The sequence below is a fragment of the Panulirus ornatus genome, chromosome 56, assembly GCF_036320965.1.
Source record: "Panulirus ornatus isolate Po-2019 chromosome 56, ASM3632096v1, whole genome shotgun sequence".
NCBI classification, from domain to species: domain Eukaryota; kingdom Metazoa; phylum Arthropoda; class Malacostraca; order Decapoda; family Palinuridae; genus Panulirus; species Panulirus ornatus.
Genome location: NC_092279.1, coordinates 20,680,400 through 20,692,562, shown reverse-complemented (window position 1 = coordinate 20,692,562; position 12,163 = coordinate 20,680,400). Strand labels below are relative to the sequence as shown.

At 35.7% G+C, this 12,163-nt stretch overlaps 1 protein-coding gene across 2 annotated transcripts in view; it reads left to right on the top strand.

Moving 5' to 3' along the window:
- LOC139765993 (probable RNA-binding protein 46) overlaps nt 1-11,329 on the top strand; it is a 33,766-nt gene extending 22,437 nt beyond the window's left edge. For both annotated transcript variants that reach the window (XM_071694032.1, XM_071694031.1), the window contains 3 exons: nt 2,650-2,752; nt 6,328-6,510; nt 6,879-11,329. In XM_071694032.1, the coding sequence (XP_071550133.1) occupies nt 2,650-2,752; nt 6,328-6,510; nt 6,879-6,994 (402 nt within the window). In that variant the 3' untranslated portion in view covers nt 6,995-11,329. The remainder of the gene's footprint in view (nt 1-2,649; nt 2,753-6,327; nt 6,511-6,878) is intronic.
- Nucleotides 11,330-12,163: the final 834 nt, after the last annotated feature.

The window sequence follows — 12,163 nt, the reverse complement described above, 5'->3', positions numbered from 1 at the left end:
TAGATTGATTTATTATTTTAATCAGTGAATCGTATTAGAGCAATGGTGTATGCTTGTACTATATTTGACAAAGCAAAGAAGTTTCATGTAAACCAGTGACATGTGCCAGTGTGTCAGCAGAGTGTGTTTCTTGTACAAGGTACATTGAAAGATTTTAGATTAGATATCTGTGGTATGAGTCCTTTGTTCCCTTCCATTCTAGGAGTTTTCAATACACAGAAATGAGTTTCTGCTTCAAACTTTTTCCCTCATGTCCTTGATATAGAATGGTGACTGTTCTTACCCTTCCAGCTGTTGCCCTGTTGTCATGATTTGTATCATTCCCAAAATCTTAGAATATCTTCTCAACTCCCATTTCCTTAGATAGACTGAATATCACAGTCCTATCTCTGATCCTCATTATTGCCTTCAAAAGCTTTTGACGGATTGGCATTAGGGTCTGATCTCCAGGCTCCCATCTTTTGGCATTCCTGTCTCCTGTTCTCTTGTTCCATTTTATAAAGTTTTCTTTCTTTAGTTAACCAAATGTTTCTTCAGTTGTTGACCACATGCACACTTACAGTGACAATGCCACACTGCATTCCTCCACTTTTTTCAAATCTGCTCCATCTTTTCTGGCTCAGTCTGCATTTCATCTTTTCACAATTGCCTCTTTAAACTCATGAGGATGGCAGGACACTTGTAACCTAGTTAAGTTTAATGTTGTGCACAATATCCACCTGTGTTTCTTTATAAAGCCCCTGACAACTTTTGTATCACAAAGCTATTCATGCTTTGTATCATTATAACATGTAATTTGTAATGCAAACCCTACATTACAGAACCAAATCTTCCTTCAGCTTCCCAAAAATCTTAATTTTTTTTAATAGATGCTCCAGTTGTACAAAGGATTAATTTTTCTTGATATGGCAGACTGTTTTCACACTTAAAATCTTTTAATCAGGTAAACCTCATTAATGTGTGTCTTCAGTTTTTATCCTAATTGAAATACTGGAATTTATATATTACCTTACAATATCAAATGTATTTCAGAATTTAGGATTTTCCATAATTCATGTTTGCTGATTACACAGTTTGTGAACAAAATGTGAAACACAGTAAAATATGATTTACCATGATGGGGACTGCAAATGATTAACTTACATTGTGGGGAGGACTAGACCAAACCCAAATCCAAATATCACTGGACTCTTAGATTTCAAATTTCATAATTCTTTAGATATACAGTGTAAAATGGTTAATTGTAATGATGACACCTAGTGATTACCAAGTTTCAGCTTCAGCAACACTGTTAGCTATACAGTGAAGTAACTTAACTTCATTAAAAGCGAAATATCATTCATCTGTTTATCTTTTTATTTATACATAAATGAGCCAGTGATCTGCAGACTTTCATAGGTTGAGTGCACTAGAGTCCAGTGCTCATCACAGGTAGAGCAACATGTTTGCTCCCAGTGAGTACAGAAGTCCACTACTGCCACTGGAGTGCAGTTTGATGAATACCAAAGAGTTCATTGCTCATTTTGAGTAGAGAAGCATAGCTTCTGCCATTGAAGAAATTAATTTGAGCAGGATGAAATGCAATTTGATATCTTTAAAGATTAAGATAATATAAGAGCTTGATATTTTAAGGGACTGTACCATTGTTTTATAAACTTAACTCTGTAGCACCTGTACTGGTAGTATGAATGGTAATGATAGTGATGATAAATATGATAGTAATGATGAGAATAACAAAAATGGTGATGATACAGATAAAGGTAAGAGGATCAATAACAAATAAATGCGACTGCACAACCATTGTCATCACAATCACTGTTACTTGAAATATTAATAATGATAATAATTATAGTATATAACAAGATTATAATGAAATATAACATAATGATATTGATGATATAATGATGATAATAGTAATAATTATCCCTGGGGATAGGGGATTAAGAATACTTCCCACGTATTCCCTGCGTGTCGTAGAAGGCGACTAAAAGGGGAGGGAGCGGGGGGCTGGAAATCCTCCCCTCTCGTTTTTTTTTTTTTTTTTTTTTTTTTCTCCAAAAGAAGGAACAGAGGGGGCCAGGTGAAGATATTCAAAAAAAGGCCCAGTCCTCTGTTCCTAACGCTACCTCGCTAACACGGGAAATGGCGAATAGTTTAAAAGAAAAAAAAAGAATAGTAATAATAATAATAGTAATAATAGTGATATATGATGATTATATAATGGGAAAGATACTGTGTGCCCTTCCCCCTCAACAATTGTTGTCCCTTGAGTTCCCTCTATTTTGATGGACCTAACTACACCAGTGTTTGTGAAAGAGAGTGCTGGTAAGCCACCCAACTTTGGAGAAATAATATAGGATCACCACCCTAAGGGAAAATTTCCTTGAGAATTACTTTTGTAAGGGACTTTCCATAATTGTTGCATAGAAATTTTCCTATAACCTTTTGGATATTTAAGTCTTAGACAGGGCCTAGAAGCTACACTGTCTTTGATTTCCTTCCATGGTTAAAAAATTAATATCTCAGAAATCAAAAGCCATTGTTATTGGTTTATATCCATTGTTGATTATGTGCTAACAAAAAGTCATATAAAAAGCTGTGCTTTTTGAGGATTGTTGATAAAATGATTTTCATATACTTTCTTTGTAGGTAATTATTCCTGGTATCCCAAATGGTATTTCTCAAATTCACTCTGAGAAGACTGCAGAAGACACTCGAAGTGTGACTTCTGATTACATCCTGCAACACATAGGTATGAGGTTTTCTAGTATTTGATCCTGTAGATCTTAATTAGCAAGAAAACACACTTATGTGAGCATGTGTTCAAAACCAATTGTTAAAGGAAAAGCTCATTCTTGCTAAAGAGAGTCTGTGGAGGAGTAGCAGAGAACAGTTTAGGAAATGGGGATTCCAATGCCATTGCTTTAGAACTTTAATGATCCATATTGGTAAATGATAAAACTTGATTTATCAGTTATTAGGTTGTACTGTATTGGACAAATGGGAAGTCTCAACTCATGACAAAGATGAAAGTCAAGTTGTTTTAGACTGTTAACAAAATCAGTTCAATTCAAGCATGTATAGTATGATAAATGTTTTGCCGTAAATTTCATTTAGTATTGCTGTCTCTTTCCTCATTTGCCCTGGCTTCTACTTGTCTTTTTTCATTCATCTTTACCTTCTCTCTCTTGTTTTGCTGACTCAATGTTTCACTCATTTGAGAACCAAACAAATATGCAGGCATTTTCAGGAATTATTATGCAAGGTTATTGAGGTCTTAAGACTTAATGGGTGGTCAGTTATTGGAGTGTGTGCAAAGATTCAGAAAAAATTATATTGATATGTATTTTTGTTCTTTTTTTTACATAATTGTATGGTTTTGTGTGACAGTGAATGATCCATGACATGTGTGCAAACAAAAGGTGGCCTTTTCTGATAATTTTGTAATGTCTATTTTCATATGAATGTTTGTGCTGCTTCTTTTAAAGTAGCTTTTGTTGAAATACATGAAAACTGAAAGTAATATCCCTTAACAAGCACAAACATTTAATGCAAATGATTATATGAAACCATGATGATAAACTCTTGACCTGCATGGTACAAAATACCTTGGTACAGGAATAGTTGTTTAGAATAATGAAATTGGTTGTTTTTCATATGTTTACCATTTCTTACAAATAATAGAGTAACAAAAAGGCTTGTGAGAATTTTTAAGTCATACTAAAGCTGGGACAGAGTTCAGCACCCCACTGAACACTATATACATTAGCTATATAATTAAACTTTACCAAAAAAGATGTATATATTATATTATTTTCATTTTTGTACTTGATTGCCATTTCCTGCAATGACAAGGTAGTGCCAGGAAATAGAAGAAAGACACATCCATCCACATACACACACACACATACATATATGTATATTTTTTCTATTGATTTTATCATACTTGATCTCTGTTTCCTGCGTCAGTGAGGTAGTGCCAGGAAACAGACGAAGAATGGTCCAACCACTCATATATACATAAATGCCCATACACATACATATACAGACATATACATGTACATATCAACATTTTTTTTTTTTTTTTTTTTTTTTTTTTTTTATACTTTGTCGCTGTCTCCCGCGTTTGCGAGGTAGCGCAAGGAAACAGACGAAAGAAATGGCCCAACCCCCCCCCATACACATGTACATACACACGTCCACACACGCAAATATACATACCTACACAGCTTTCCATGGTTTACCCCAGACGCTTCACATGCCTTGATTCAATCCACTGACAGCACGTCAACCCCTGTATACCACATCGCTCCAATTCACTCTATTCCTTGCCCTCCTTTCACCCTCCTGCATGTTCAGGCCCCGATAACACAAAATCTTTTTCACTCCATCTTTCCACCTCCAATTTGGTCTCCCTCTTCTCCTCGTTCCCTCCACCTCCGACACATATATCCTCTTGGTCAATCTTTCCTCACTCATTCTCTCCATGTGCCCAAACCATTTCAAAACACCCTCTTCTGCTCTCTCAACCACGCTCTTTTTATTTCCACACATCTCTCTTACCCTTACGTTACTTACTCGATCAAACCACCTCACACCACACATTGTCCTCAAACATCTCATTTCCAGCACATCCATCCTCCTGCGCACAACTCTATCCATAGCCCACGCCTCGCAACCATACAACATTGTTGGAACCACTATTCCTTCAAACATACCCATTTTTGCTTTCCGAGATAATGTTCTCGACTTCCACACATTTTTCAAGGCTCCCAAAATTTTCGCCCCCTCCCCCACCCTATGATCCACTTCCGCTTCCATGGTTCCATCCGCTGCCAGATCCACTCCCAGATATCTAAAACACTTCACTTCCTCCAGTTTTTCTCCATTCAAACTCACCTCCCAATTGACTTGACCCTCAACCCTACTGTACCTAATAACCTTGCTCTTATTCACATTTACTCTTAACTTTCTTCTTCCACACACTTTACCAAATTCAGTCACCAGCTTCTGCAGTTTCTCATATCAACATGTACTTCCATATACATACACATACAGACATATACACTTTTACATATTCATACTTGCTTGCCTTCATCCATTCCTGGCACCACCCTGCCCCACTAGAGACAGCATCGCTACCCCCTGCTTCAGCAAGGTAGTACCAGGAAAACAAACAAAAAAAGGCCACCTTCGTTCACACTCAGTCCCTAGCTGTCATGTGTAATGCACTGAAGCCACAGCTCCCTATCCACATCCAGGCCCCATAAACTTTTCCATGGTTTACTCCAGACGTTTCACATGCCCTGGTTCAGTCCATTGACAGCATGTCAACCCCGGTATACCACATTGTTCCAATTCACTCTATTCCTTGCACGCCTCTCACCCTCCTGTATGTTCATCCCCTGATCGCTCAAAATCTTTTTCACTTCATCTTTCCACCTCTAGTTTGGTCTCCCACTTCTCTCCTTGTTCTCTCCACCTCTTGACACATATATCCTCTTTGTCAACCTCACCCCACTCATTCTCTTCAAATGTCCAAACCATTTCACCACACCCTCTTCTGCTTTTTCAACCATACTCTTTATATTTCCAAACAGCTATCTTCTACCCTTTCATTACTTACTTGATTAAACCACCTCACACCACATATTGTTCTTAAACATTTCATTTCCAACACATCCACCCTTATCTACACCACCATATCTATAGCCCATGATTTTACTGGAAACCATTGTTTTCCAACATTCTCAGGGCAATAAGCTTGATATTTTAGAGGTCCTGTGAATTTTTGCTTGAATGAAAAAGTGTAGTGTAGCTTTGTTACTGTTCACTGTCTGTGATGTGCAGAGCAGTTGTCAGTTTAAGTATATTGTGTGGCTGCCAGTATTGCTGATATTGTGACTTGTAACCGAAAGTGTAACATCAAGTAAACCATTGAATGCCATGAGGCTTATGCCAAGATCTGTCACGTATACAGATTATTAACAGTATTTGTTTTATCACAGGTATTGTTGGATGTATTTTCAACTAAGGAATGCTGTGCCAAGAAATATAACAAGTCTCACTCCATTCCTAATGTATCTAGCTATATTAGTGCTGATATATACAAATGATAAGTCATATATTTGATAACAGTTCCCTGCATTAATTGGTAAATAAGTGTAGCCTTGACTGCACAAAATTATATCTTGTGACAAAACTTATTACCACAGTTTCCTCCTCAGAAACACTCTTCCTTTGATGATGTGTGTATGCTTGATCCCACTCTCATTTTGGCATCAATTGATGTTGCAGATGTACTACAAAGCCATTTCCGTTTTCCAGCTGCTAATGCAAGAATTTTGCCAACAAGCCAGGCTGTACGTGGACCTCCTCTTGCACCACAGTACTTTGTAGCGTCTCCACTGAACATGGGACCACTTATGACACCCACTGTAGCTACAGCAAATCCTCAGAGTATGGCAGTGTCTCCAGGGACATTTTTGGTGCCCTCTGCTCCTTTGACAGGTATGCATTTAGGTACTGGAATGTTTTTCTCATGAGTTCTTTCTCATATTTTAAAGCATAAACCCTCTCATGCTCTTCTAACATGAATGATAAATATCTTATTACATTCCTTTACTTTACATTCTCCAGGTGGACACACCTGTTGTTTTACTAATATTTTTTTCTTTATCACTTGGTGTCACTTTTTACTCCTATCTACTGAGAATACTTATTCAAGATTTTCCATTCACCCATTGCGTTACACTCTCATCAAACATCATATTATCATTTTTAAGCTTCCTTTACTCTTTGTTTCCTATCAAAATCTCAGATTCTTAAGTTTATATATCATGAGCATGTATCATATTGAAATTTTTATTCCATTGCAGGATATGAAAGTCTGAATCCTTATGCATTACCTGCGGCATTCTATCAGCAAGCTCTTTTGACACAGCCTGGAATTGCATCAATCGACCGGCCCCGTTACAGTGCCTCTGGTGAATAAAGTCATCATTTCCCAAAAATAGCATCATGGTTACCTTATACCTGGAAATTAGATATTTTTAAGTTGAAAGTAATGTTGAACAGGACAAACAAAGCTATGTAGGCAGTTTTGTGTTGCAAAATGTACTGTTCATAAATGCTGACTGTAACTGTAGTCGTACCTAAGAGATGGAAAGCTACTCAGGGAATAGTGCTCAAAAACTCTTTAGTATTTTTGTTGCATCCTGAATATTACGATGCCAGCATAAGCAAATTGTATTGCAAAGATTTCTTGCACAGGTACCAGAATTGAAAGTTTCAACAAAGTAGCTTCCACAGATGTAAATACATTACATACACTAAAACTACTACAGAGTAATTTTAGGAAGGAGATGCTTTGTTAGAAATGCTTAAACCAACCTTCAAAAATCTTCAGCAGATGTCTCAACTGCTGCTTTTGGTTTTTCATTGTTGAGATTAATAAGGGTTGGTAACCAAAATATGTAGGGAAGACTATACATGTGTCACTTCGGTTTTAGCGGAGAAAAACGAACTCGGTAGAAATTGGAAAGAATTCATTTTCAGTAACGCCATAGCACTTTATCAGCAAATTATATAAGGGTGCAGCTTATAATATTCATGTAAGGAAAATAAACAAATCCTTTTAAAATTATGAAATCCATAGTACATTCGTCCCTGTCTGCCTTGAATGATGGGTATACTTACTGTGATAATAACCTGGTTTGGTTATGAAGAAGGCCTGAAACAGGGACTGACACCTTCTGACAGGGCTTTGTACACTAAACTCTTATTTAGCAATTGGGTATTTGATATAGTTCCTTATTAAGTATATTTATATATTTATTTATTTGGAGATATAAGGGAATAGGGGAGAAAGAATACTTCCCACGTATTCCCTGCGTGTCGTAGAAGGCGACTAAAAGGGAAGGGAGCGGGGGGGCTGGAAATCCTCCCCTCTCGTTTTTTTTTTTTTTTTTTCTTTTTCTTTTTTTTTCCAAAGGAAGGAACAGAAAAGGGGGCCGGGTGAGGATGTTTCCTCAGAGGCCCAGTCCTCTGTTCTTAACGCTACCTCGCTATCGCGGGAAACGGCGAATAGTATGAAAAAAAAAAAAAAAAAATAAGGGAATGTATTGATTTTAGAAGCAAACGATTGCATCATTTGGTATTCTTGAAATTGTGTTATTTTTGTAGTTTGCCTTGATTTCAGTACACAACATCCACATCTGATGTAGGAGTTCATTATATACCATGAAACTAAATAAAAATTTCAGTGTACTGAACTTAAATTTGGACTCATGAATAATGTATTAGTCATTAAAACAGTGTAAAAAGACTGGAATTAAAATTTATAATTTTTAGGAAGTATTGTGCATGAGTTTTGGTATGGCAGGGAATGCAAAGTGAATGAATTGTGAATGGGAGAGTGAATGATAGTACGATTAAAGGGCTTGGTGTGAGAGGCAGACCACCTGTGATATGGGAAAATAAAATGGAAGAGTACTAGATGAAAAGAAATGGTGGAAGAATGAGTGGAATGGTGATTGTAAGAGTATGGATAAGTAGAGACTCTTTTGCTGTAGCCACCCTCAATAGGAGTTTTTGGAGGAAATGGGAACCAGAGACATATATAGTTAGATATTCTGCATAAAGTCTTGATATGTGTGCAAATACGTATATATAATTTATGCTCGTGTAATACTGCAATTTTATTTATAATCCCACAGTTGAAATATGTTGTATACATGAATATTACTTGTTTTAAGAATGTTTCTCTATGACCACATGCATGCTTTATGATGGCCATTTCATATATGACTAGATTAGGTTTACTGACATAAAGCCCTCACAGCACTGAGGAACAAAATTTTATTATACCAAAGCTTAGCTGTATAGAGTTTAAACTATTTTTCTATTGCTATGAACAGACAAGAGTGCCTTAAGTTTTGTATAGAAATGAGGAAGAGTGTGCAAGTCAAATATCTCATGCTAAAAAGCCAGTATTGGAAAAGGATCTGACTATCATAAGAAACAATTTGATCCTGTAAGATGATGATTTTTATTTGAGTTTGATTTGCATTGGGAACACCATGTATTTATTTGGTAATAATCAGCATCCATTAGTTTCAAGGCAAATCTTATGTTCCAGAGGGTGACATTGATTTCCTCAATTGTATATTTGTTTTGATCATTTGAAAAAATGTAAGATTTTCACTGTCCTGTCTGTGCATGAAGATTCTTTTGTGATTTAGTTATTTCTTTCCTTCAAGATGGTACAGTTTATTTTTGGGGATTTTTGCAACCTTACAAATTCATCAAATTGAAATGGTCCTCGGTTGGTTCTGATATTGGTTAATTTATTAGATTCCCCAATTGCTAGTATAACTTAAGTCACCTAGAGAAAAAATATTAGTGACATTTAAAAAGAATTGTCATCTCATGATTTTAGAACTTGATTCCCCCTCCCACCTCTCTTTATGAATTTGTAGTTTCTCTGTTAAAAGGTAACATCTAATCATAAACTATCCATGCAAATTGTATTTTACAGTTTCTTTCTTATGATGTATACTTTGAAGACCAGCCAGAGCAGCTTATTATAGATTGTCAGATATCATACCATAAAATTATTTATTGTCTATCGAATTATTGTAGTTGATCAAGAAAATAAGTGATTAGTCATAATTTAGTGGTCTATTACTATAATCATAAGTAAATTACGTTATTCCAGATGTTTAAGCCAAGTGTCCTTGGGCTGCTAAATAAGCAAAACTATAGAGTTTATTTATGATAATTAACAATCACTGTTTTACTTCATTTATAGTGAGTAAAAGGGAACTGCTTTTGATAATTATGGGAATTCCTTGGTAGAGAAAATTTTTTTTATTATTCTTCATTATTGGTAACCAGCACGAGATGACTTGGAATGAATCATTGTACCATAGACATACAGAAAAGCTCATGATGTATAAGTAAAAGAGAAGTCCATGGCACTTGGCTTAAATATGTAGATGTGTAATGTGGACCTAGTGGTCTTTACTAACCTAGGTGTTAAACCATCAGTATGTAGGATGTTACCAGTATTTAGTGATTATTGTGTTAGTCTTTGGTTAACATATACTGTAAGAGGAGGTTGATACTTTTGGTAAACAATTGTAAACTTCTTACCTTGGCAGATTCTAATTTGTTATAGATTTGTTGACTAAGATATAGATTAGATGATAAAGCTTTACTTCAGAAATACATTAGGACCTCTTCATTGTTTTTAGAAAAAATAGTAAGTAGGTTCTTTAATAATAATCATGTTAACATTTGAGTAGCCACTTAAAATACGTTTTGTCAAAGACATGAATTAAAGAATGAGGCATCTGAGATGGTGTTTTAAAGTGTAATTTGCAGTAAGCTGGAGCTGATGAATTTCTAACTGACCTCTTTAGTAATTAGAATCACCTTTTGTTCCCAGTGTTTGAAAATTACTCCATAGTGTGGTTTTGTTTGCATTTCAATCCTGTGGTCCAAGAGTGTTTTGATAGATATCAAGGATAACTTCAAACGCAAAATGATTTTGTAAGTAACGAAAAGACTCAGAAATACTGCATATGTTTCCTTTTTATATTTTTCCAGGCTGCCACTGATCTTGTAAAGCTTTATACACCAAATAATGAGAGAAATTTTCAGTAATAAGAATGATTCCAGAGCTCTTGATAAAGGATTTATCAATGGAGATTTATTAATTGGTTGATTTATGATATATCTGCCTTTCATTGTAGTTAGGAACTCAAATTTCTCAAAGACAATAGAACTATTATTAGTAAAAGAATATGGAATGAAAAATTATCATAAATAGCTGAATATTAAAGAACATGATAAGATTTTGATGTATGGTAAGATGAGAGCATTGCAAATGTGTGGTAAGATGAGAGCATTGCAAATGTTGAGTTAGTTATTGCAAGAAATAAAGAGAATTTCAGTATTTATGTTCTTCCTTAACTTATGATGATGATGAGTACCGTGTATATGATTGTCAGTCATATGTATTCCATTCTAGTGTTCATTTCATTGAATAAGTGCATAAAGTTTAGAGGAAATATCCCATATTGCATGAAAGATTTTCTCTGCTCTGACACTTTCCTTAGTAAAATCAAATGAAAACAGCAACCCCATCTTCAGTGGTCGCTAATGTATAAGATTACTGGACCAACTTAAGTGGGTGAGAGTACACTAGATAAAATAACGAGTGAAATAGCTAGTATCCTTGACCATTTCCACTTAAGGTGGAAAAAAAATGTAAAAAATACAGTTTAGAAATAAAGATAAAAAGTAAAATAGTCCTTGTTAATAATCGTATCATTTTCTTACAATCTCTGGTATTCGTTTTCTGTTACAAAGTAGTATCCCTTTCAATCGCTAGAGTGGTCAAAATCTATTATTGCCTCTCTTTGTCTTAAGTTACTGTATTACTCATCTCCGAGTTAAAATCAGCATCATAACATAACTGTGTTATTACTTGGCAGTTAATCGGTGTAAGGAACTTAAAAACCAACCCTGGCAGACACACCTAAACCAAGAGAAAAGGATATCAACGGCAACATTGATGTGTATTTATGTCGATGGTGCTGGGCCGCTTAATTTTGGGTGAGTGTGAGTTTATTATCATTACTGGGCATTTATAGGCGTCTCCTGATATGATCCATGAACTGACGAAATGGATATCAACATTTAAGATCCGGGGAAACCTAAGCAGTTACAGTATCGTTTGGTAGACCAATACGTTTTCACCTGCTAAGCTTAGTCTCTTGGCATTTACAGTACAAGAATCTATCAAAAATAAAATAAAAAATTGCGTTACTAATGTAAAAATTGCGCTACTTAAATATGTCCTTAGTTGGGATATATGCATGGCGTCGGTCTTAGGCAACGGTTGGTTTTAGGGTGAATGTCGAGGGGTTGTACCACTGATCTACTTCGACCTTAACGCGTTGGTTGGGTTTGTTGGGAGAAGTGATGGCTTGAACTATGGCAACGGGATTTGCTTTTCCGCGGTAGGTTTAACCATGATGCAAAGGTCAAGTTTGAGTTCTCAGACAAACACATGTAGGCTATTTTTCTCCTATACTTTTCGTTCTTCCTTCAATATACCAGGAATAATTATATTGAAAAGGCACCAAAACTCACA